The sequence below is a fragment of the Mus musculus genome, chromosome 2 (assembly GCF_000001635.26).
Source record: "Mus musculus strain C57BL/6J chromosome 2, GRCm38.p6 C57BL/6J".
Lineage (NCBI taxonomy): Eukaryota > Metazoa > Chordata > Mammalia > Rodentia > Muridae > Mus > Mus musculus.
In genome coordinates, this window is record NC_000068.7 from 67,490,446 (window position 1) to 67,518,014 (window position 27,569).

The 27,569-nt window shown below is 38.3% G+C and overlaps 1 protein-coding gene and 1 long non-coding RNA gene across 4 annotated transcripts in view; one reads left to right on the forward strand and one right to left on the reverse strand.

Annotated features, from left to right (window-relative positions):
* Xirp2 (xin actin-binding repeat containing 2) overlaps window positions 1-27,569 on the forward strand; it is an 80,621-nt gene that overhangs the window by 44,446 nt on the left and 8,606 nt on the right. For all 3 annotated transcript variants that reach the window (XM_011239520.1, NM_001024618.2, NM_001083919.1), the window contains 4 exons: window positions 14,589-14,678; window positions 15,058-15,130; window positions 16,602-16,735; window positions 17,464-26,728. In XM_011239520.1, the coding sequence (XP_011237822.1) occupies window positions 14,589-14,678; window positions 15,058-15,130; window positions 16,602-16,735; window positions 17,464-26,728 (9,562 nt within the window). The remainder of the gene's footprint in view (window positions 1-14,588; window positions 14,679-15,057; window positions 15,131-16,601; window positions 16,736-17,463; window positions 26,729-27,569) is intronic.
* Window positions 203-26,270, reverse strand: Gm13601. Its single transcript, XR_374611.3, has 4 exons — window positions 25,913-26,270; window positions 1,883-1,955; window positions 1,539-1,666; window positions 203-633 (listed from the first exon to the last, which is right to left on the reverse strand). It is a non-coding gene; the product is annotated as a predicted gene 13601 (long non-coding RNA).

Below are 27,569 nucleotides of genomic sequence, written 5' to 3' on the forward strand. Positions count from 1 at the left end.
CCACCCACTCCCCCCCTTTGGCCCTGGCGTTCCCCTGTACCGGGGCACACAAAGTCTGCGTGTCCAATGGGCCTCTCTTTCCAGTGATGGCCGACTAGGCCATCTTTTGATACATATGCAGCTAGAGTCAAGAGCTCAGGGGTACTGGTTAGTTCATAATGTTGTTCCACCTATAGGGTTGAAGATCCCTTTAGCTCCTTGGGTACTTTCTCTAGCTCCTCCATTGGGAGCCCTGTGATCCATCCATTAGCTGACTGTGAGCATCCACTTCTGTGTTTGCTAGGCCCCGGCATAGTCTCACAAGAGACAGCTACATCTGGGTCCTTTCGATAAAATCTTGCTAGTATATGCAATGGTGTCAACGTTTGGATGCTGATTATGGGGTGGATCCATGGATATGGCAGTCTCTACATGGTCCATCCTTTCATCTCAGCTCCAAACTTTGTTTCTGTAACTCCTTCCATGGGTGTTTTGTTCCCACTTCTAAGGAGGGGCATAGTGTCCACACTTCAGTCTTCATTTTTCTTGAGTTTCATGTGTTTAGGAAATTGTATCTTATTTTTTCGCTCCACTTCCAATTGCTGGGGCTATACAGGCTCCTGCTGCATGCCTGGCTTTCTCGGTCATTCTATTCTGTAACAATGAACATGGTGGAGATTTAATCCAAAATTCATTGTTTCAAAATCAATCCTTCTTTTCCTCTCCTCCCTCTCCTCCCTCTGTCCCTCCCTTCCCTCCCCCCCTTCTTCCTCTTCATCTTTCTCTTCCTTTGTCACCGGAGGAGGCTTACTTCCTGTTTATCACTCTGCTCTCCTGATGGTAGAGCCTCCTTGCGCCTTTGGCCCTTTCAAGATGCCTGCTATAGTAAAAAACACAACTTGAGGCTACGAAAAGGTGAAGAAAAGGAGACTTTAAAGAAGCTCTGGTGAAATGTAGAAATGATTCATAATAATGTAAATTCATTAGTTTATTAAATCAGTATTCAATGAATTGATTAAAACTTAGATTTATCGAATTCAATATTTCTGTAGTGAAAAAAAATGTAGTCACCATGTTATATAATCTATGAACTAAATGCCTCTTGAAAGGGAAGCTTTGCTATTTCTAAACCACTAATAGTGTTCTGTGAATGACACGGAGCCTTACTTAATTGGAAGTGTAAAATGATATTAAGGAATTGTAGAAAAAGTGTCTGTACATGTTTAGATCTCCACCTGACTAAACCAACATGTAATCTTTCCCTAGGATTCAAAGCGCATCATAAAATAGGATAAGGTGGACATCTGTGCTGTGCGCTCATCAATCACTTTACTCTACAGTCATGCATAATAACCTCAACCTCTGCTGTCCCCAAATGCAGTTGATGGTAATTGCTAGCCGCCTGCTGAGGCATGACTGCAATGCTTCAGTCATGGCTCCTTCACAATTTGCCTTTTAGCTTTGTGAGGTGGAACCTGTTGGTATATGAGTTATCCTGCTGGAGCACAGAGGGCCTGTCTCCTCCCTCCTCTTGGACACACAGCAGCACATTCTGGTACCTCATTATACAGGGCATCTCAGCTCCACCTGCACTGTGCAGAACATTGGCCTGAGTCTTTTATGGACTACATCTTCCTGGTAAAATAGCGCCATCTGTGTGAACATCCATTCTGCAACAATTCCTCTACTGTTAAATGGGGCGGGGAAAGGAAGAAAAACAAATTAACTGATCGTGGTGGTTTCAAGGAGTTTTAAAAATTTAATATGTGAAGTATATGAAGGATGGGACAAACAGGATTAGGAAAACTGATACAAAAATAGAAAATCTAGAATTGGTTGCTTTTCTTTCTGAAATTTATGTTACTCATTCTTCCAAATAGAATTTATAGAAGCCAATGCTCACCTTAATTTTTGGTGTGTCCCAGATACAGCATCTTTGGTTCTTAATGGTATTGTGGGTTTCTGTTTCTATAGACCTATTTGTGGTTAGAGAACATAGTTTCAGTTTAATTTACAGAAGACAAACACACTTACATTTATATCTTTCACTCTTTTCAAGTTAAATGAGTCAGAATTGCTTTATCAAGGTACCACAGAGACATCCTCACAGTGCCTAAACCAGTCAAACAACACTTAAGTCCTCTTCCTAAAGAAAAAAGATCTTAACCCAATGGCCTCTCCACACTTCAGTGGGTGCTTTCAAAAGTGTTTGGTGTCAATAATCATATAAAACACGTGATGAAATTTTATGGCTGTTATGAGAGACAACGGACATTTAGGAAAAGTTAAAGTAGTATTATACTGTTTCTTCTACCAGAAAACTAGGACTAGCTTAGAAATATGAGCTATCATTTTGTGTAACTATAGTAAACATAGATCGCATGTATATGGATGATGTTCCTAATATACTAGCTAAATCTGCTGTGTTTTCATTGTTTCGTTTAAATGGAATAGCAAGCTATACAAATTTTGGTTCTTGCATTTGGGTGTGCTGTAGGAAATAAGGAGAACATAACAGCAAAAGAAAACATTCACGTGGCAGAATCATTGTACTTGCAGAACTTATTGGAAACTGCAAAATACGCCTTTTTCCCATGGTTACTTTTATAAAAGTAGATGTTGTAAGCAATTGAAATCGGAGGCTATTATTAGCTGATTCTGGTGTACTTCTCAGTCCTGTAGCTCTCAAAATAAACTCTTCCTTGTGGGTCGTTGAAAATGATTGGGTTGAGTCAAGCTTGTCTATTCTCTGGATGTTTGTTTAGTTATTAATTTGCATAATTACAAATAAATTATCATGCTAAAAAAGAACTGGGAGAACACACTGGCTGAGAAAAGGAAGAGGCGCTAAGTAGTTCTGTCTTTAAAGCAATGCTGCTGCATAAATCTGTTAGGGAAATCTTTCGTTTCTCTAGATTCTTCATTAATCTCAGCATTACAGAGCAGAGAGTAAGACTGTGTCTTCTAATGGGCTTTCCTTGGATTTGTTTCTTTGTCTTTCTCTCCTGAGTAATCTACCTATAGTAAAGAAAAAGTTGTCCATCTCATTTGTAACAAGGGATAAACGGATGCCACTTCTGCTCCCTCCCCATTGATAGGATAGGATATAAAATAGATCAGCCACTCCATCAATACTAATAGGGAAAGTCAACTCCACTAGAAATGTATTGTCCTTGTGTAAATACCACTGCCCTATACAGATTTGAGTAGTGTCTGAAATGTATCCCCCATCCTCAGCCTACAAATTGCAAAATATATTGTAGCATTTCAAAGCGTTTGGAGGCTTCGGTGAGGTCATTACTATAGTGAGGCATTCTGTTTAGGACTCTTTTATCATAAGACTAGATCATCCATTATTATTTTAAAAGCCTTATAAACAACCTAAATCTTAATTTTCTTCTTTAACTGTCAACTAAGATTTTGGTTTCCCCTGTAGTCTTTTTCATTTTTGATTCACCACTCTGTAGGGATTATCATAATGAGACATTTTAGCAGCGACTCTGTGCTTTAAGAAGGTTGCAAATACATATTGGCTCGTTTACTTATTGTGTTTGAGTGTTAAAAAGTTTACTGTGCTGCTGCTTGGTGCACTATAAACATAGTATAGCTACAGCTTTTTCCACTTGATTGCTGAATAAGCTTTTTAATAAAAGACAGTGTCACCTTGTATAGCCAGGACTGGCCCCAAACACATGGTCATCTTGCCTTAACCTTCAGGTATTTATCACCTAAATCCTTTTGTACTTATTTACAATTATATTTTTCATTTCTCCTTTACCTCCCTTTTCTTATTATGCTGATGTGTAATCAATTTCTCTAAAATTAGAATGTTCATGAAATTGTACATTATGTAGCATAATGGGCCTTGTGCATCCAATGATATGTGCCAAAATGATTTCGAAAGAATCCTGTCTCCTTCTGCCCTTCCACAACCTATGCCTCAAACACTTACTAGCAAGGATTCTATGTGAAGTTGTGACTCTTCTACCTCATTCCTCGGTTCAACTGATGGTGAGCTCCAGGTAGAATTCAGAAGTTCTATCACTTTAAACTTTATCTTTTCTCCTTGGGAATCACCAGTGGGTACAGTCACCCATGCAATTACAGACAATCACATTTGCCATCTTCTTCATTTTAAAGAAAACCCAAGTGATTAACCTAACTCGTCTCTAATCATAATTAGCATTTACAATGAAATGCTTTGTTTGCACAGAAAACCCAGGGTACTTACTTGAAAGCCAAATCTATTTTCTCAGTCATCTTTCTTGTTAAGATTTTAAGTAAGGATTAAAAAATGTCGTTTTATTCAGAAAAACACTGATGGCCATGCAGCCTCAGAAGGGGAGGACAGTCGGGCAGGTTTGTGTAGGAGGGACTCTTAATAACATCTTTAGCAAGCAAGTTGTGCTGTCAAAGTCTGCAGACAGTTCATATAAAATTATACCAAATCCATTGCAAATAAATAAGCCAAATCCACTCTCTCAAAGATTTGAGTAGTGCTGTTTACTGTGTTGTCTAATGTCAAAAGTGAGTATGATGGGCCCTGTTTTGTCTTTCTCCAGTTTACATTTTGGTTAACGATGCTTCAGAAATCATGATTCATGAGTTTTAGAGGAGAAATGATCTTTGGACAAATCACATCTTTGGACAAATGTCTTTTGATTTTACTCCTCATTAAAAGCAGAGCCTGTCAACACAGGGAGACACATTCACTAGCCTTCCTAGAATCTAGGATCTGTAACTCTGAACTATACTGCGCTGATTAGACCTCCAGATGAGGACTGGCATAAGAAGTTAATGATGTAAGATGGTGCATGCCTTTAATCTCAGCACTTGGGAGGCAGAGGCAGGTGGATTTCTGAATTCGAGGCCAGCATGGTCTACAGAGTAAGTTCCAGGACAGCCATGGCTACACAGAGAAACCCTGTCTCAAAAAAACAAAAACAAACAGAAACAAAGTAAACAAAAAAAAATGCAGGGTAGATCACCATAATGTATGGCAACTGTGTTCTACATTGTTACTGGATACAGACCCAGTTCTGCTCTCCTAGAAAATCCTGAGATGCATACCACACCCCTATCATCTCTTTGATAAATTCATTGCTGTTTATGCCATCAGATAGACACCGGTACTTCAAAGTGGGAGGTATGAATGATAAATATGAAATATTTAAACATTTAGTACAGTTTATAGTCAAGAAAAAAGTAACATGTAGAAATCAGTCTCTAGATCATTTGTTGTGGACTGGCTGTTGACTATATAGTAATTCATGTAAAAATAAAACAATAGATCCACTGGCTAAGTGGTCACATAGCAACCCTCTGCCAGTGTCTTTAGACATTGCTAAAGACATGAGCCCATGTCTAAGGGATCATGATTGTTTGGAAGGATCAAAATATAAACAATTGTTCCCTCTCTCTTAAAGAACACACCCCAGCCCATTATTTCTCCACTAAGGGGAAATCAGTGTGTGTTGAAACTTGACTTAATTTTTCTTTTGTTCCTGGACTTGTTAAAAAAAAAAATTAGCTCAAGCAATAGAAGATCAAAGATGCCTGAAGGCGGAAGAGACTCAGTTGAATCTTGGAATAATTTAAGCTGAGGGACAACTCATACAATATGAAACATGAAACTATACTTCATAAAATGGGGGATAGCTTATACACGATGTTAGAGACATAATCTAGAAATGGAAGATATTAAAAAATGATATGTCATATGTAAGAATTGCCATGGCTTGTTCTCAAGCCAGCAAGGACCCCTGAAGTTTTAAAGAGGGCATAAGATGAACAGATGTGCTTTTCAGAAAGATTATTGTGGCTGTACAGGATTGGTATAATGTTAGAAGGAATGGGATAAATACTAATATTGAAACAGTTCAAATTCTGCAGAGTTAGATGGGTCAGAAAAGAGAGCTCTGGCTGAAGGGGAATTGACATAGTGCTAGCTACCTTGTGCCTGAGTAATCTAAGGGCTATTGCAGAGTAAGAGGTAGAATTCTTCCTTCTTGCCTTATATTAATTAATATAGGGAAAACTCTTCTTGCTGACTATCTTTTTGCTTAGACATCTTTAAACTTTTTAAAACTTTAATGGATAATTTTACTGTGTTTACAGCTTTGTCCATTCCCCTTTGTTATATTATTCTTTATGATTCTAGTTTCTGTCTGATTGTAAGATATTTTAGTTCATTTGGATCTCAAATAATATGTATTAACGTATTTCTACAAAAATGTCTCTAGAGAGAATTTTTTATTTACTGTTAAGTTGAATGTTTATAGTGAGCTGCTTTTTCTATTTGGCAAATAAATATTGTTATTTATGTTTGATGACCCAATTGAAAGTACATATTTTACATGCTGTTTTTATAAATCTGCAGCTCTTTTAAACTCAGACTTGATGGTTCTGTAAGTTATATTCTTAAAGAAGAGGAGAGTCAGAGTTCCAGCACTGAAACTTAGCCCTGAAGGTCAGAATCCACCCTGAGAAAGACAAACATACTTTTTTCAGTTTTAAACTAAGCATCTTTTATTTAAACTTACTGCTGATATGATGTCTAAATATGACCAAAATCTAATTGGACGAAAGAGTTAAATTAACTGCATAACAGTTCTCTTCAAGAGTCTTGCAATAAACTTTCATAATTACACACACACATTTATCTGTATTTAGTATTTTTGTCTCAATCTGAGAAATTTTTTTACCAATAAATATGTATGTGTATGTTTGCATATTTATATAAAATTCAAATATCCATAGAGAAGTAAGAAGATCAATATATATATTATATGTGGAAATATATGGATGATAGATAGATGCATGCATACATGATAGATGACAGCCATATGATAAAAATATGATCTCAGAAACTGACTATAGTAATGTCACTATTGCGTCCCACTCGACGGGCAAGAAAGACGCAACAAACCAGAATCTTCTGCGGCAAAAGCTTTATTGCTTACTTATTCAGGAAGACCCTGAACCGGGAAAATGGCATCGCTTATATAGCCCGCAGTGTGACGTTTCAGCACCTGATATGGCGTGACAGCTCCTGATTCATTGCTCGCCCATCACCCCACTATTACGCCCCGATAATGGGAGTGACTAGGTGTGAGTTCACTCTCGCACCTGAGTACAAGGCTTGTTTACTAGTTAAGCACAGCAGAGGCCAGCATCATCTTATAATGGCGATTGCTCGCGGCACGGCTCTCCACATGTCACCAATGCTTAGCACAAACACATGGAGTTATTCTTGCAATACAACTGGTTAAGTAAATAAATGCATATGCCATCATCTGAGGAAGCAATCATTTTTAAGAGGAATGTCACTATCTCAACTTTTTAAATATTTTAAATTCTCCGCTCCTTAAAACATAATAAATTTTGTGGTAAAGTCTCATAGTTTTAGATGTAATTATTACTGAAACAAGTAACATTTTGCTTCTGAGTATATTGAGTCATTAAAAAAAATCAGGATTTACAGTTGGCTTAACACTTGTCTTTTAATAATTTATATAAATTTAAAATTAAACAAAGCATTTTACATTGTTACAATAGTCACAATCTGGTTTTCTTATTACAATAACTCTGCCAGATCACCCTGTCACTGTTTATGTGTAGTTCAGATTCATGAACTCTGTAATAGTAGTTTAATTTAAAAAAAAAAAAAGGCCAAGAGCTAGTTTTCTTAGCACCATTAATATATTTTAAAAGGAGAGTTAAAATGTGTTTTCTTGGTTTGAAGATTCTCTACCTTCGTTTGTTTCTTGATTTTGTATTTGTTGTTTCTTGGTACCGCTGCTCTTCCTTCTGGTAATGTACTTACTACTGCCCTGTCTACTGTTTTGTAGACAGTCCAGACAGTCTGATCATCCGAATCAAGCACCTTTTTCTGAGTAAATTTTGTGAACTAATTGCCATTTTAATGGCATATGCATTAACTTCAGTAGCTTCACCTACCAATTATGCATGTTAACTATAGCTGTGAAGTATAATAGCTAAATGACAAAAATATAAGTAGACAGTCATAGGAATAAGAAAAGCAAGAATATCTTATATGAGAAAGTATTAGAAATACCCTCTCAACCTCCCCCACCCCATCCCGACAAAAAAACTTGAGTCAAGCCTTCAAGGAATATAATGAATATAAAAGACATCAAACCGTTAATCAGTGAGTATATGTCAGGTAGTATATTATGACTTTTAGCAAATTTATAAGTTTGTTTTTTTTTTTTTTTTTTTTTTTTTTTTTGGGTTTTGAGACAGGGTTTCTCTGTATAGTCCTGGCTGTCCTGGAACTCACTCTGTAGACCAGGCTGGCCTCGAATTCAGAAATTCGCCTGCCTCTGCCTCCCAAGTGCTGGGATTAAAGGTGTGCGTTTTTAAAGACCAAAGAGAAACATTTTTACTTGAATATATGCAATCAAAACAATATTTGACTCAACCAAAAGTTTTTAAACTGAGCCCTGAAAAGAGAGCTGTTTGCTCTATCAATCTTGAACCTTGATGTTTTCCTTTCCTCAGGATAACTGACATGTTTTGCTTTCATTTATGTCTGCTTGACAGAAACACAGCTAAGTTAACACAGCATAACCCTTTCTAACGTCACTACAAATGAGATTAGTTATATGCAAAACGTCTCAACTGACACTGAGCATGAACTATTATTTTTTTTGACTGAGAGAATTTTTTCTTCCCCAATTGCCTTAAAATGAATATGCATTTTTGTGGGTAAAAATTAACAATGCCTTTGCCTGTAATGACCAAAACAAATTGAATAGTCAAAATACAAACATTTTCTGTGGTAAAAGATATTCCCTAAAGGATTGTATATAATATACCTGGTTAATAAATGAGCTGACATCAAATACATGTAAGCCATGCATACACCTTAATAATGTTTGGCAATTGTACTTAAATCTGTCTTTCAGCTTTCGAGTACATACACACACACACACACACACACACACACACACACACACACACACACACATATATTACCTCTTCTTCCTTTTAATGGTAACATGAAACAGAAAACCTGAATTGAAGTGTGATTTACTGGTTTGCCAAAGATTACAATGTATCCAGTCCAGGAGGAAGTTACTACTGACTCTTAACGCCAAGCTATGGACTAATCTATCTGAGAACAGAACAGCCCGTGTTTCCCATTCAACCTGCTCTCTAATTGAATTTAATCTCAGCCACCAATTTCATGTATTGTTTCATGTGAACTTGTGTGTAGTGTTCTGCCTAGAACTCTTCACGATATTTTATTTGTGTAATTTGAGTGCTGCCTGTGCATTGTAATGATGTATCCTTATACCTAATCCTAAACTCTTAGACAACAGAAATTAGAAAGAAAGAGCCAGATTTAAAATTCAAATTAACTGCTTGCCAAATGGAAACCAGAATAAATGACAGAAGAAGCACAATCTTGGAATATTTTAAGAAAGTCTTTGTGTAAGTTATGGCAACCGAGGGACAGTAAAATACATGCACTGCTGCTCACATATCAAACTAGTGTAGCAATTACAGTTCTACTTAGCAGTGGCACGTAAATGCTGAAGTTAAAACCTGCAGCTATAAATACAACTGATGTGAACTTGTTTGACTCTATTGTCCCATCTCCTACAAGAAAATGGATTTGGAGGTGATAAACACTGGCTAGTTTTTCTTGAATATGTGCATGCTAACTAAATTTTTTTCCTCTGAAAAGTGATAAATTTTGAGACATATCTCAAATGCATTTATGTCTAGGCTATTGTTTCCTATCACCAATACCATTACTTGCTATCTCAAGTATTTTGACTTTGTCTTTCATACAAGAGAATTTTTTTTCACTTTACTCTTTCAGAATAACAATTGGTGGCAAGTATCAGAACCTAACATTCGTGTGGGCACCAGAATAAAAGCATAGTTTAAATGTCATCTTGACAAATGTTATAAAATCATAGGGATACTGACTTGATGGTACGTGTCTCATCCAAGAAGATTGGCCACTACTTTATGTTAGCCAGATACTGCAGTGTTAAAATATGAACCAGCTATTGTCAGATATTCACCTCTCAAAAGCAGAAAGAGGCATTAATATTTGTAATAAGAACTGATCCAAAATGTTAAAAATCACTACGTGGGACAAGTATGTTTAGAGGCCGGTGCCAGCACGTGAGCTTCCAGACAGAGACCTGCTTCCGTGAAAGTGATCACACTGCACCTCAGCTAAGCTCTTCCTGAATTCTTATGAGCTTTGTTCTTTTGATTTTAAGGGACTTGTTCTCCTCAGTGCTTCCCCCATCCCTGGCTCTGCCTCTATTCTCAATACCCTTTGCTTTCACTGTCCAATTGACATTAGAACACTAAAGGATGGTCTCTTGTTATTTCTCTAGAGATAGAAAGCTCTGTCACTGGTCAAGAGTCACCCTTTATTCCCCTGAGATTTCCCACCAGCTGTCTTGGGTGCCTCTTATCTTTCCATTCTGTTTGATGCTTCCATTAGGTAAAGGTAAAGCCTGACTATGCTAGGCATCTTGTCCCATGGAATTCTGAATCTCTGAACTTGCAGGAAGCAATGTGGATCATCTCCTTTCCTCCTAGAAGAAATAGTTTTTTCTTCTTTCTCATTGTTCTGTTCCTCGGTATCTTCAACACACCTGGCAAGTAGGAGTTTAAGAAGAATTAATGTATTGATGGGAATTTGCTATTTTATTCTCTCTTTCTTTATGCTCTGGTTCATTCATCATGTGAACATGTCTTTAATGGAAATTATGTGACAAGCATTTACCTCATGTCACTTGAAGTATACAAGTCCTTAACTAGGGATCGGAAACTATTCTCTTTAGGAAAAAAAAAAAAAAAACACATCCAGTGGTCTGCTTCATCTTAATAAAATGTCACATAACATTTAAAATATAAGCCCCAGATTTTCCACTATACTTTGTTGATTTCTGAGGCAACAGTTTTAAATTCTCTTTCCTGGAAAACTATAATAGAATTAGACTGTCCTACATATCTCTAAATCAATGAATACTTGTTGCTTAGTTTATCAGATGTATAACCTGGCATGCCAAATACCCCTGTGGGAAGCCATAAAAGTTACACCCTATATGTATAATGTAAGTACAAAAGATACAGTCAAAAGCAAGCTGCCATGAATTAATTTTATTCCTCACAAGGTTACAAATTGATACTTCAAAACTATTACCTCACTGTAAATATATCCTTTAATTCTTAACTTTTTCGTTACTTAACAAAAGTAATATACCTAAGCTCACTCAATTGTTCTTATTTTTAGCAAATATTTTTTTTAAAAAAAATCAAATCTCAAAAGTAGCATTAATCACTTAGGCATAAATAAAAATGTGAGAGTCCAATTTTACATAACTCCAAACACATGCATTCTTAGAAAGCCAGCTGAGCACATCCCCATTTTCTATATATTTTCACAAATTCCTATAATTCTCTTTATTTATGGCCTAAATCTTTAAATCACAGTTTTCCAAACTTTTATTTTTTAAATAATATTCCCCCTTTATTGAAAATAATTCATTTCAAACAGTATCTTCTGATCACAGTTTTCCCTCCCCCTACTCCTCCTAGTTCTTCTTCAACCTCGATTCCCATCTAGATTTACTGCCTTCTGTCTCCTATGAGAGAAGAACAGCCTTGCAAGAGATAACTACAAAACACAACAAAATAAAATATAATGAGAGAAAACAAAAAACAAGCATTTAATAATTGGATAAGGCAAACAAACAAAAGAAAAAGAACACAAGAGAAGGCACAAGAATCAGAAACCCACTTGTTCACACACTCACAAGTGCTATAAAAAATAGAAAAAAACAGAAAACAACAATATATAACGTAATATATGTCCAGTGAACCTGGTACAGACATGTCTAAGCCCTTGCTGCCTCAGTCTCTGTGACTTTATATGATCTTTGCTCATTTGATTTAGAGCGACTTACAAACTTGCTATCCTCAATGCCTAACCCCCACCACAGACCACACACACACACACACACACACACACACACACACAGCTATTACACTCTTCTCTTTCCTGGGGCTCCCTGAGCTCTGATGAGAGGAATTTGATGGAGACATACTATTTAGAGCTGTGTGTTCCAAGATGTCTCTGGCTCTTGGTGTAAAATCTGGCTGTGGGTCTCTGCATTTGTTCCCATCTGCTGCAGAAGGAAGCCTCTCTGATGTTGGTTGATTAAGACACTTATCTATGAGTCTAACAGAATAACATTAGGTGCCATTTTGTTACTATGTTTTAAAAGATAAGTTGTATTTGGTTTTACCCTAGGTCTCTGGGCTATCTAATCTCTGCTTCTTGGTCATATACACAATGTAGTATATGGGCAGCATCTCATGGAGTGAGCTGTAAGCCAAATCAGATGCTTGCTGGTCATTCCCAAAGCCTTTGCGTCACCATTGCCCTAGCCTATTTGTATGAAGGACAGCATTGTAGATCAAAGGGTTTGTAGCTGGGTTTGGTGTTTATTTTTCTATTTTGGTAATCTGCAGTGTACCTTACTGTATCAAAGACACTAGAACATAGAAGTGAAGGCTCTATGTAGGCACCAGCTCACCGTGTTGAATGAGTTGTGTGGAAGTTGTCTTCACCTATATGATCTTGCTGTCAGTTTATGGAGAACAAGGTATTGTCTTGGCAACGGCCTGAATTGTTTGTCAATTTCTATCAGAACCCTTTGGCCAACAGCTCAATTGTATGTAACTGAGTCCCAATACTGAAGTCTTTGTTTGTTGACAATAGATGACCAGCTGAGACTCTGTCTCCTCCATTATTTGAAGTCTTCATTAGGATTGCCTTTATATATTTAAGGAGGTTTACACTGAACGAGGTTTCCATACTACTCCTCAAATGTTCCTCAATTCTAGTTGTCTCTTTCCTTATTACCTCCCTAAACCCTAACTTCCCTCCTCTTTCACGCCTTCTCTTCCTAATCCCATATTTCCCCACAGACACATGCAATCCACCCATAAAATCTATTCTATTTTCCTCCCCCAGGGAGATCCATGTGTCTTCCCCTAGTTCCTCTATACCTAATCTCTTTGTGTCTATAAATTGTAGCATCTTTACCATTTACTTAGTGGCTAATACCCATATATAAACAAATACATATCATATTTATCTTTGTGAGTCTTAGAAAGCTATCTCAGTCAGACTGGGTTATCTCAACCAGAATAACTGTTTCTAAATCTGTCCAGTTGCCTGCAAATTTCAAAGTATACTTTTTTATCAACTAATACTCCATTGTGTAAATGTACCCCTTTTTCTTTATTCGCACTTCTGTTGTTGTTTCCAACTTCTAGCTATTATGAACAGCGCGACAATAAACATGGTTGTTTTAGTTAGGGTCCATTGCTGTGAAAAGACATCCCATCACCAAGGTAACTCTTACAAAAGACATTTAATTGGGGGTAGCTTACAGGTTCAGAGGGTCACTTCAGTACCATCATGGCAGGAAACATGGCAGTGTCTAGGCAGTCATGGTGCTGGAGGAGCTGAGAGTTCAACCTCTGATCAGAAGGCAGGCAGGATATAACTCTCTCCAATGTGGCTAGGAGAAAGGTCTCAAAGCCCATCCCAACAGTGACATACTTCCTCCAATAAGACCACACCTACTCCAACAAGGCTGTGGCACTCCCAGTTGTGTCTCATTGTACTGGATAATCAATGTGAAAATTGTAATAGTTCATGGACATACGATAACATGTATAATAAATAGCAAAATATATTTTCTTTATGAATTTGCAAAATTTTCATCTTTATTCACACGCTGAAAAAGATACTCACAAGAGGAAGTAGATAGGACAATGGCTTCTAAACATACTTGTACTTTTATCTCCAGAATTTTTTAATGAGTTAAATTATTTTACAATTCAGAATTAAGATCACAGATTAAATAAAGCTATCAGTCACCTGATTCTATGATAAGAAAATTCAGGTCCATTCCGATCAGTCTAGCATAAACACAAATGTCCTTAGAAGTTAAAGATGACATCAGAAATGTGATTGGGAGAAATAACCTTAGCTAGACAAAAGAGAAAGCCTTGACCAAAGGAAATTGGCAGCTTCTAGATGCTTCCAAAGACAAAGAAAGAAGGTCTCCCATAGGGCCTGTAGAAATGAGTTGATGCCTTTTTTACATCTGTCAACACCCAGTGAGACTTAATCAAAATTTCTGAACATAAGTGTAAAATAATTAGATAACACCATTTCATTGTAAATAACTATATTTACAGCATTGGGTTTTGGCAGCAGCTGGTACCATGATCCTGGTCCTGCTTTCCTCCTCCTCCTTTTGCTCCTCCTCCTCCTCCTCCTCCTCCTCCTCCTTCTCTCCATCTTCCTCCTCTTCTTCTTCCTCCTTCTCCTATTCCTCCACTTCTTCTTCATCCTCCTCTTCCTCTCCTCCTCCCCCTCCTCCTTTCTTCCTCCTCCTCTTCTAATTCTTCTTCTCCCCTCCCTCCTCTTTTCAGATTTATCTATTACTGAAATTACATTAATAAAAGAGTTCATTTTCAGGTGTTCCTTAAGAGTTGTCAGTCTGTTTATATGTCAAATTGCTCATCTTCAGGAGGCAATCCACAGCAGTCAAGAAATAATAAGAAGGAATGAACAAGAAGTTTCTAAAGGACATGGAACTGATGTCTTCAAAGCAGAAATGGTAATTACCTAAGAGCACAGTGATTTTCAAATGGCCTTCAGAACTGTGTAGAATTTCTGACTTTGCTATAAGCATATGCTTTAGTACATGTATTTAGTATAAATATACAGCAGTGTGTCTAACCCTGCTTTCCAGTTAGAAATATTTTTTTAAAATTAAACAAGCACCCTAAAAATATGCCTGCTGTTAGGGGCTGTTCACATATGTTCTGTTGTAACTTGAGTACACATTAAAGTAAACAATAGTAATAGTAGCTAGCATCCCTTGACGCATACCAAATTCTCAGAAGAAAAGCACTGTAAAATGCAGATTATATTCACTGCTCAAATCACCGAATTCTTCAAAACAATTATTCTTTTTAAATTGTCTTTAAACACAGATGTCACATCTTGAAAAGCACACTGAGGAAACAAAGCAAGCTTCACAGTTTCATCAATATGTTCAAGAAACAGGTAACAGCCTGGCACTGTTGGTCCAGCTCTATCTTTGTCCTTTGGGTTTGTCTGGGTTTGGAAGACTTTCAAAAACCAGTCCTCCCCACCAAGCAACTTTAGTAACTATGACTCATGTTCCCGAGGAGGGCTAGATAGCATTTCTGCATATAATTAGATTTTGTCTCTGGTAGTACATGTAATATTTTTTAAATAGCTCTTTGTCCATCAGGCCTATGATAAATTCACCTAAACTCCAAATAGTTGATAAGATAAGAGCTACGATTTTTTTTTTTACCTTGGGACCCAGAATAAAATTTATTGCTTATAAAGCACTCTGACAATAAAATTACCTACATTATATCAATATTAATAACAAATTGAGGAACTAATATATTTAATTCTCACCATACAAATAAGTGTTACGATTACATGGAAATTTCTAGATGTTTTCAGGAAATGAAGTGCAGCTCTCTACTTGTACAAGACTTGCTTCCCTGATAAGGTGAAAGGAAAGATTTAACCCTGCTGTGTCCAACTATCACTTGAGTCTTGCTGCTTACAACAGTATTCTACCTGTCAGGCTTGATGACTCATGCTAGTAACCCTGGCATTTAGGAAGTTCAAGCAAAAGGATTGCTGCAGGTTCAAGGCCAACCTGTGCTATACAGTAAGGTGTAGCCCAGCCTAGACTATACACAGAAATTTTCTCAAAATATTCAAAAGCAAACACACAAATAAGAAATGTAGGCCTCCATTACTTCTCTTGTTCTTTAAGATGTTTTGTTTTTACTGAGTGTAGAGTTGGAACACAGTTGCAGAAGTTTTGAAAATATCCCCATCCAGAAATAACCACTCCAAATATCTTTTAAGGTTTATTTTTATTTTTGTAGTGTGTGTGTGTGTGTGTGTGTGTGTGTGTGTGTGTAAGAGAGAGAGCAAAAGACACAGACATAGACAGAGACAAAAGAAAAGAGATAGAGATACTGAAACACAGATAGACAGAGACAGAGAAACAGTCACAGAGACAAAGGAAAAGGGACAGAAAGACAGAGACACAGAGAGACAGAAAGAGACTGAGTGACAGAGAGAGACATAGAGAAAAATAAACAGACTGAGAGACAGGGAACCCTAGGAGGCCAGAAGAGGGCATTGATCCACTACAGTTGAATTTCCAAGCTGTTGTGATCTGACAATATGAGTGTTGTGAAAATAAGCAGAGTTCCCCTGCAAGAGCAGCAAGCTATCCCAACTGCTATGCCATCTTTCCTGGCCCCTACTCCTACCTTTTTTTTTCTGTTTCTTCCTCTGTTTTTTCTGTATTTTTTGCTTCACTTCTACATTTCTAGCTGAAGTAATGTTTTGTGCATAAATCTGTCCTTTGAGTCTTATTCCTTAATTTACATTATAAGAAGTTTAATGCACAGCAGTTTCTCCTCAAATACCATTTTACTCACTATAGAATATCCCTGTTATCTACTTCTCTTTGTAGTCATTGATTCGCCAGAAGAAGAAGAGCTTCCTAAGGTTTCCACTAAGATTTTAAAAGAGCAATTTGAAAAGTCTGCCCAGGAAAACTTCCTCCGCTCTGATAAAGAAACATCACCCCCAGCCAAGTGTATGAAGGTAAGGTAACATACAGGAAAATATGAGGTGTTAGTGTCATACTTAAATGTACTAGAATTTTATGGCATTTTCTTCACAGAAAATTTTGAACTAGTTTTGATTCTGTTTCATAAAGAGAGTATTGATCTAAGAGGTAGAGTAAGATCTCTTCAACTACTGGCAAATATGAATAAAGAGAGTCATGTATGCTTTAAAGTCTCTACCATCAAATAAAGTAATTAAATTGATTTTAAATGCCAGGTGGTTACATGCTCTGTTTTAAATACCACAAAAACAAAACAAAAATAAAACTCCACAAAAGTATTTCAAGACTTTTTCTCTTTTCCTGAATATTTCTCTTCTTATCAAGTAAAGAAGAAATTTTAAGAATGTGTATAAATGTTAAGCCAGACATAGATACACCTTTAAGCTCAACACTTGTAGGAGGATCCCTGTGAGTTCCAGGCTTGTCAAAGCTACAAAGAGTGATTCTGTCTCAAAAAAGAAAAAAAAAGAATATGTATTAATGTTGAAATACTGGTTGATGGAAAAGCATTAAATTATTAAAAATTAGGATGATATTTATTAACACACAATGACTATTTTTCCAAGTAGGTTTAAACACAATGCATACCTGTTTTCCAATGAAGGCATCACAGCAGAAACCTGATGTGGACAGGTATAAGGTAGGGTTCAGGAAATCTCGATACTACAATCATCGTTTTAAGCTTTGATTTTCTCTCTTAAAGATTGAAAATGACATTGAAGAAACCTTAAAGCCATCATCGGCTGTGGGTACCTCTTCTTCTTATACTTCAACCAGGCAGAGGAAGGAAACTTCAACCTCAAGTTATAGTAATCACAGTCTGACTTCAACAACTCTGGCACAAGATAATGGCACTCCTTCAGGGAAGATGGAAGAGTTTCCTCCTCCCCCACCTGATGTTTGTCAGACACCAATGGATGTGACAGCATTTTCCCAGTCCCCTGAATTCCCCAGCCCTCCTAGAAGACTGCCAATGCCCAAAGATTTATACTCCAAGCAAAGAAATTTATATGAATTAAACCGTTTATATAGGCATATCCATCCAGAGTTAAGAAAAAACTTAGAAAAAGATTACATCAGTGAGGTTTCTGAAATTGTTTCTAGCCAGATAAACTCAGGGAACGCGTTATCAGCAGATGTACAAAAAGCTCGGTATGTTTTCGAAAATACAAATGACAGTTCTCAGAAAGATTTGAACTCAGAAAGAGAAAACCTGGAGTGGGATGAAATCCTCAAAGGAGAGGTGCAGTCGATTCGATGGATTTTTGAGAATCAGCCATTAGATTCTATCAACCATGGTTCTACAGATGAAGGGTACACTTCCAAAGGCATTGCTGACCAAGAACTAATTGCTGGAAGTGATGTGAAATATACAACTTGGATGTTTGAAACTCAGCCAATAGATGCACTGGGGATTCCTTCTGCTGGCACTGAAGGAAACACTGAGAAAATTCCTGAACTAGCTAGAGGAGATGTTTACACAGCAAGGTGGATGTTTGAAACAAGGCCTTTAGACTCCATGAACAAAATGCATGAATGTCAAGAAGAAACAGCATCTACTCTTACAAAGGATATAACTGGTGGAGATGTCAAGACTGTGAGATACATGTTTGAAACTCAACAACTAGATCAACTTGGACAGCTTCACTCAGTGGATGAATTGAACTTGTTACAACTCAGATCAGAACTCAAAGAAATTAAAGGAAATGTTAAGAGAAGCATAAAGTGTTTTGAAACTCAACCATTGTATGTCATTAGAGATGGTTCAGGCCAAATGCTAGAAATTAAAACTGTGCAGAGAGAAGACATTGAAAAGGGCGATGTAAGGACAGCACGTTGGATGTTTGAAACACAGCCTTTGGACACAATAAACAAAGACATCACAGAAATTAAGGTTGTTCGAGGAATATCCATGGAGGAAAATGTCAAAGGTGGGGTGAGTAGAGCAAAGTGGTTATTTGAAACTCAACCACTGGAGAAAATCAAAGAAGAGTCAGGCGAGGCTGTCCTGAAAACAGAAGCAGTCATAGGTACAGATGTTTCTAAAAAGTGTTGGATGTTTGAAACACAGCCATTAGACATTCTAAAAGACTCTCCTGATACGGACAGTGTATCACCTGAAGAGAGAATAGGAGGTGATGTAAAGACCACCAAACATCTATTTGAAACACTCCCAATAGAGGCTTTAAAAGACAGCCCGGATATCGGAAAGCTTCAAAAAATCACTGCCTCTGAAGAAGAAAAGGGGGATGTTAAGCACCAAAAATGGGTTTTTGAAACTCAACGCTTAGAAGATATTAGAGAAGATAAGAAAGAATACACCAGAACAGTGAGGCTAGAAGCAGTTGATAGAGGACATGTAAAGAACTACACTCATATCTTCGAATCCAATAATCTAATTAAGGTTGACGCATCACATCAAATTGAGGTAGAAGGAGTCACAAGAGGCACTGTGGAGTTGAATAAATCTCTCTTTGAGACAACCCCACTCTATGCCATTCAAGATCATCTTGGAAAATACCACCAAGTAAAGACAGTCCAGCAAGAAGAAATAGTAAGAGGTGATGTAAGAAGCTGTAGATGGCTTTTTGAAACAAGGCCTATTGACCAATTTGATGAAAGCCTTCATAAATTTCAGATAATTAGAGGAATATCTGCTCAAGAAATACAGGCAGGGAATGTGAAATCTGCTAGGTGGTTATTTGAGACCCAACCCCTTGATTCAATTAAATATTTTAGTAATGTGGAAGAAACAGACAGCAAAACTGAACAAAGTACTGATATTGTTAAAGGGGATGTCAAAACATGTAAATGGCTATTTGAGACCCAGCCAATGGAGTCTCTTTATGAAAAAGCTTCCTTGATGACCAACTCTGAAGATATTCATAAAGGTGATGTTAGAACCTGCATGTGGCTGTTTGAAACTCAGCCACTTGATGCCATAAAAGATGACTCTGAAGCAACAGTAAAACTGCAAACTGTGAAACAGGAGGAGATACAAGGTGGGGATGTTCAGACAGCATGTTTTCTTTTTGAGACAGAAAATCTGGACAACATACAGGGGGATGAAGGGAAAGAAAATAAGCCCTTGGAGATGGATATACAATCTGGGGATGTCTCTGGCATGAAGTTTAAGTTTGAAAATCAGTCCTTAGACTCTATAAATTGCAGTTCAGAGAATGTTCTAAGTAAGATCAAAACGCTAAAAGCCGAAGACATTCAGAAAGGCAATGTTCTAAAATGCAGGTGGCTATTTGAAAACCAACCTATTGATATGATAAAAGAAAGTCAAGAATGTGATGGATTGGTTAAAACAGTGACAGACGTACAAGGTGGAGATGTAAGAAAGGGATGCTTCATTTTTGAGACATTTTCTTTAGATGAGATTAAAGATGAATCCGATGGCATCAGCATGAGAGAAACAAATCTCGGGGAAATAATAAAAGGTGATGTGAAAAGCTACAAAATGCTTTTTGAAACACAACCACTCTATGCAATTCAAGACCATGAAGGGTTTTATCATGAAGTGACAACAGTTAAAAAAGAAGAAACAATACATGGAGATGTACGAGGAACAAGGTGGCTCTTTGAAACAAAACCATTAGACTCAATTCACGAATCAGAAGATGTATACGTTATTAAATCCGTCACCCAGGAAGACATTCAGAAGGGGGATGTGAGTTCTGTCAGATACAGGTTTGAAACTCAACCACTGGATATGATTTCAGACAAATCCCATAATATTGTGCCCACTGTTGACTATATTCAAGGAGGCAATGTGCAGATGAATAAACAATTATTTGAGTCTGAAGGTGGTAACAAGAAGAACTATGTAAGAACAGTAAGTGTCAATGAAATACAAAAGGGCAATGTTAAGACTTCTACTTGGCTCTTTGAAACTCACAGAATAGATGAGTTGGGAGAAGAGTCCAGATATGAAAATATCAAGACAGTCACCCAGGAAGACGTGCAGAAAGGTGATGTGAAGCAAGCAGTGTGGCTTTTTGAAAACCAGACTTTGGATTCTATTAATGAACTTGATGAAAATGATACCAAAATGACAAAGGAAGAAATTCCTCCGTCGGATGTCAAGACAACTACGTGGCTCTTTGAAACAACACCTATTCACGAATTTAACAAAACTAGAGTAGAGAAGGAAGAAATTATTGGTAAAAGTATTAAAGAAACCTTGGAAGACCTCTACTCTCAAAGAGTTGTTGAAGCTCCCGGAATTATCATTGAAGCTGATGAAGTTGGAGATGTCAGAATGGCCAAATACAAGCTCATGAACCAAACAACTCCTGAGATCCAGAAGGAAGAAGTTATCAGGGCTGATCTCGGAAACATCATGATGAACCTGCTTTCCCAAAGAGACTGCACAAAGAAAGAGATATTTGTCAGTGAAGAGGAGAAGGGAAACGTCAATTTTACTAAAACTCAATTATTAAACAGATCGATGGAATTTCATGCTGAAAAGGAAGAGATAGTGAGAGGGGATGTAAAACAAGCAATCCAAAAGCTGTTCTCAGAGGAAAGGCGTGCAAAGAAAGGCATATTAATTCAAGAAGATGAAAAGGGAGATATTAACATGACTATCTATTGTCTTCTTCATGAAAATGCTGGTGACAAGACTGAGAGAGAAGACATACTGGGAGGTGATGTGAGGCGCACCATTCATAATCTGTTATCTTCTGCATCAAATGGTAAGATATCCGAAAGGACAAAAATCGATGCTTCGGAGAGGGGAAATGTTCAGTTCTTCACAACATGCATCGAAACTGGAGCTTTGGATTACCTCAAGCAACTCCAAACAGGGTCAAATGAAAGCACACTCACAGCTAGCAAGCAGGAAGGAGAGGAAGAAATAATTGGTGGTGATGTTGAGGGAACAAAATTCTTACTGAAGAAAAGGCAGTCTTCCTTTGAACGTACTGTTAGTGAGACTGACATCATCCCAGGCGATGTGCGTCATACAGTTAAAGTCTTCATGACAGAGCCTCAGAGTTCATCTTATAAGACAGTGAAAGACGAGATTATAAAAGGTGATTTGAAATCAACCTTGAATTCTCTCAACCAGGCCATGAATCAGAAAACAGTGGCTAAAGCAGAAGAAATTGTGAAAGATGACAGGCTGGCCATACTCAAGTCACTTAAGGAGTCAGGGGACAGACAGAAAGAACCCAAACAATCTGGTGGCATGTCTAGAGATATCGGGCAAGCTATTGAGTGCCTCGAGAGGGCTACAAATACAAGGACTGAAATCTTGAAAAAAGAGCTGATATTAGATGATCTTAAAACATCACTAAGGTCTTTGAAAGAAGAACAGTGTGGTTTCAAAGAGGTTGATAAACAGGGAATAGTCAAAGATGTACTACCTGGGATGCTAGGATTTTCAGAAAGGCCAAAAATAGGGATCCATCCAGCAGCTGTCCAGAGAGACAAAAAAAGTCTTCTTCAACCAGTGCCAGGACCATTTGAACCAGCAATCAAGCAGCAAGCAGGACCAGGCACTCTTGATGAAACTACACAGAAACCCTGCCTTCGGTCTTTAATAGAAGAAAGAACTGAAGCTAATCTTCCCAAAGCCCCTAAGGGCACTGTAAAGATTGTCATTGATCGTGAACAAAACAATGATGCTCTTGAGAAAAGCCTTAGAAAAATGTCTAATTCAGAGCATAGAGCTATGAAAAATGTCTTAGACATGAGTGACAGAATGGGTATCTGGACTGAGAGCAAAGAATATCTGTGTAGTGATGACCATATGAGCAAACACTTAAGTGCCACCATGTCAATTAAGGAAAGTCTAAAATCCAAGGAATCAGAGAACATGAGAGAAGCAAAGGATGATGTCATTAGCTCCACCCAGTCTGTGGATAAAACATTTAGAAAGCAACAGACTCAAACCTGTGAGCTAGGCAATGATCAGAAGTCTCGGTTCCAGGATTCCTATGGGAAGAATCAAAAAAATATCCAAAACATTGAGATCACAAGGGACTTTCAGAAGCAAGCCTTGCTCAGTCAGGAAAAGCAGTATTCTAATAAAGAGATGAAGAAAAATGAGGCGAGCCTTCAACCTTTGCCTGTGGGTAAGGAGGTACACAGTGTACCAGGAGTGACAGTCTCTGGGAAAAACCACAAAAGAATTCAGGCAACTGACAAGAGACAGAAAACTGATGTTTGTCTGGAAAGTCAAGACTTTCTAATGAAGACAAACACTTCCAAGGAGTTAAAAATGGCGATGGAGAGGTCCTTTAATCCAATCAACCTTCACCCTGAATGTGGTATAAAAGAAAATGAGGACTCACTTCCACCTCCATCTCCCCCTCCTCTTCCACCTTCTAATGCCTCATCTGAAATTGAATTTCCTCTCCCTCCTCCACCACCTTTAATGCTGTTGCCTGGAAAAAATGAGTCTCCTCCCTCATCTCCCACAGAGAAGACAAGGACTGAATTTGAAAGCCTCTCAACCCTCCCTCTTCCTCCACCACCTGTAGATGAGAAAGCTGAACAAGAATGCCTATCAACCACCCTACCTCCTCCCCCTCCTCCAACTCCATGTCAACCAGGACATCTTCTTCCATCGTCTGTTCTAGGACATCACAGGGAAGCATTTTTACAACAGTTCTCCCAAAAAGAAGCCTTAGGTGTTCATCTGCCTCACTCACAGGCTAAAATCCTAACAGGAAAATCACCACCTCCCACACTCCCCAAACCCAAACTTCCCAAGAGAATTAAAGATAAGATGAACCAGTATTCCTCAAGCGGTGAATTGGAAAGATCGCTGTCAGATGTGGAAATTAAGGCTACCCTCTCAAAGGATCAGAAAAGATCAATGGTGACAATGAGCAGTGAGCACAGAGAGACAAAGCAAGATGTGTTCGGAAAAGGTCTTGTTGGAAGAAAACAGCTGCCTGTTGACTCTGCAAACTCGCTCTCTCAGACAGTTCCAGAAATCCCAGCACCCAAGGAAAAACAGACAGCACCCCTTGTTAAATCCCACTCATTCCCATCAGGTTCAGAACAACAAAGTCCTAAGCCTTACATGAGGAAATTTAAGACACCTTTAATGATTGCTGAAGAAAAATACAGACAGCAAAGGGAAGAGCTTGAGAAACAGAGACAGGAGAGTTCTTCCCACAATGTCATCAAAACAGAAACACAGCACCAAAGCTTATCAGAGAAGGAGGAAGAAATAGAGTTACAAAAAGCGACTGAGGCAATCTCCACACCCAGAAAGGAGTCAGACTTTCCTAGGGCACGGCCCAACCTGGACTCTGAAAGCAGGGCTGTGATTGCAGGTGAATGCTCTGAAAGCCAACTCGCCACAGCTTCTACATTGACAGTAGCTACTGAGAGGCTCCAGCATGTTCTAGCCGCTTCTGAAGATGAGCTTACCTTGAGACAGGAAGGCATCCAGAACTCAAGTGATGCCTCACAATCAAAATTGGCTTGTGAAACTAGCCAGAGTCACAAAGAATGCAAGGCACAGCAAACATTTGAGCAGCATGTGAAGAGACTGCCCTTTCCCCAAACCAAACCCAGTTCCCCAAGTTTCAAAGTGAAAACTATCAAGCTTTCAACTCTAGATCACACAGGGACTGAAACAGATCTTAGTTCTAAGCACCACACAAAGCAATCTGAAGTTGACATTCAAACCAGTACTGAACAAACAGATAAGGAAATCAAGAAAACCCAGGCAAGCATACAGTGTGATGATAAGCCATCTGTGCCTGAAAAATATTTTCAGTTACCTAAAACAGAGAAACGGGTGACCATACAAATGCCCAAAGAATATGCAGAGAAAAGTCATAAAAGTAAGCTCCAGACAGTTCCCAAGAAGCAAGGAATATTTGGGGAGTTTGACAGAGGGAATGTCCTGGGGAGGGAAGGAAAAAATCAGGACTCCTCCGTGAGCTGTTCAAAAGAAGACAGACTAATAGATGAAAGAAAGCAAGAACATCTGCAGAACCAGAGGGTACCAAGGTCAGTCCAACAAAAGGTTATCAATGAACGCCTGGACTCACAGATGCAGAATTTTCAGCAGACAGAAATACAAACTTCTAGAAGTACAATTGAGTGTGAAGAATTCTCCCAGTCTTACAATGCTACGCAAGAGAAAACATGCCTTAAAGACAAGGGCAAACAACAGGGACAGGTCACCTCTAACACTGAAGAGTCAAAGCAAGAGCTAAGACAGAACCAATCTGCATTTTCCTCTGTGAAAGATTCCCAGCACGATGATGGAAAATGTACCATAAATATATTGGAATTCTTGCGAAAACGTGAAGAACTACAGCAGATTTTGTCTAGGGTAAAACAGTTTGAAGCAGAGTCAAGTAAAAGTGGCCTTAAAACGTTTCAGATACTGTTAAATATTGTCCCGGTATGGCTGATAAGTGAGGAGAAAAGAGAATATGGAGTTCGTGTTGCCATGGAGAATAATTTCGAAAAAGTCAAAGAAGAAATAACACATATTAAAACTCAAGCCGAGGAGATGCTTCTTCAGTGTGAACATGTAATTCAGACAGCCATGATGGCTTCCCAAACAGGAAAGCAGAGAGATAAACCTACCAACCTTAATGAAATGCCACTGAATGTGTCTAATGTTAATCTCAGCTCGAGTAAATGCACCGAACAGAAAGAAAGTAAAACTGTAGAAGAAAAATTAACACACCGACAAGTAACAACTCATCCTGAGGCAGCAACCCGTAATCCTGTTAAACCATACCAGGAGGCTAAGGGGGAAGACGGTAAGATGGCTCCTCCCTCTTTGAAAACTCGCCCTCCATCACCAACTTTCATTACAATAGAGTCCACTGCCCGTAGAGCAGAAACCTCCACGAAGAGTGAGCTTTCTCAGTCCCCTAAAAATAACCGTTGTATTGAACCTCCACCCCGAAGACCCGTGGAACATGCATCTGGACTTCCCAGATCAAGAACACCACCTTCCCCACCAAGGAGTCGTTCAGAACAACTTGTCAGACTCAAAGACACCACGGCCAGGCTAGCCAAAGGCACCATCCCTTGTTCACCAGGAACCCCAGTTCCAATTGTAGAGAAGAGATCTGAGGTTGTCATGTCTCCAGCCACACTCCGCAGACAAATCAAGATAGAAAGTCGTGGTGGGGACTCACCACCCACCATCACAATACCTGTGAGTGTAAACCACGTCGTTAGTGGCTCCTTCAGAGAATCTGTAGACGCTCAAGAGGCAGTGAAGAAAACAGAAAAAACGGAGACTTATGTTCATAAAGACAAAATGAATTCTGTCAACAGAGCAATGCCAGAGACTGAAAGCTACGATGCAGTCGAAATCATCCGCAAGGTGGAAGGGCCCCACCTATCAGAACACACAGAGAGATTTGAAGCCACCAATCAAACTGTTCAAAGGGCTGAACGTTTTCTGAATGGCCATGAAAATGAAATAAACAGATGGTTTAGGGAATTTGAGAATGACCCAGTTTTCAGAGCAAAAACAGAGAGAGGAGCTTATGCAAATGGCGAAATAAACCACAACATGAAACAAGAGAGTCACACATTTTGCAAGGAGGAATTTGGATTAGCATCTTCTGAAACTGCTAATTTTACAGGCTTTTCTTACAGACATCCGAAAGTTCCTGCAATGCAGCCCAGGGTTCACTCTGAAGCAAGGTCTCTGAATGAGCATTTCTCGAGCGTGGATGCATTTGACAGTCAGATTGTTGGGTCAAAGGTAGCAACCTCATCATCTCGGAGCACAGAAGCTGGCAGATCCGGCTTTGACTTCAAGCATGCCCCACCGACCTATGAAGATGTCATCTCTGGCCACATCCTAGATGTCGCAGATTCACCTACAAACCTCAGACGGAATTTTCAAAAGACATGGCAGGAGAGCGAGAGAGTTTTTCAGCGCGTGGGATATGAAACCTCAGATGCGCATGCAACAGAAATGAGCAGGGCCTTCCAGGAGGAATCTGCCTTTTTAAGTGGTAAATGAGATTGAAGAGTGTGAAAGAAGATTAACTCATTGGAAAGCATGTGTGTCAAAGCCAGATGAATTGCAATTAAAACAGTGTGTGGAAATAACCAAGTAACAAGCTAGGACTAACAGCTACCCATCAGGGCTTCTGATTCTCTACTGTCCTTGCTTTCATTACTTGCTTTATGTAGAATAACATCTAATATGACCTGCAGTATGCATTTCTGAAACCTCTTCTTCAAACTCAAGTTAAATCAGAGTTTGAAGAAACCGTAAGGCATAATAATAGTACCGGCTTTAATAACTGTGGAACTAGTTATTTGCTATGGAACAAATCAATTATTAAAAGTTCCTAATAAAATTGACTTCATTAAATAGATTGTGGTGGTATCAGATCAAAACCTTCAACCTGGTATTGTTATATTTTAACTGTGTACTTAAATAGCCTCTATATTAAGTTCAATACATGTACGTGATGACCCCAAACAGAACTCATACATATATATTGAAAGGAGTTTCATGAATATGATAAATGTATAAATGTGTAGGTATAACAAGTATAACAATAGACATTTTAGCTGTTATTATCGAATTGAGATGATTCTGTCCACTGAAACCAATATTTCTATAACTGATATTTTTACCTTTATGAACATAAATTCTAAATGACAACTCAATTGGCTCCTTCGCAGATGAGGATAGGCCATACGTATTAAAACTTGATTATGTTTGTAAGATGAGGGCTTTAACTCATCTGAACATAGGGCAGGATATTTTTAACATCAAAAGATAGCTCACTCCATTTTATTTCCCACACTTTTTACAATTAATGAGGCTTCATGATCAAACGG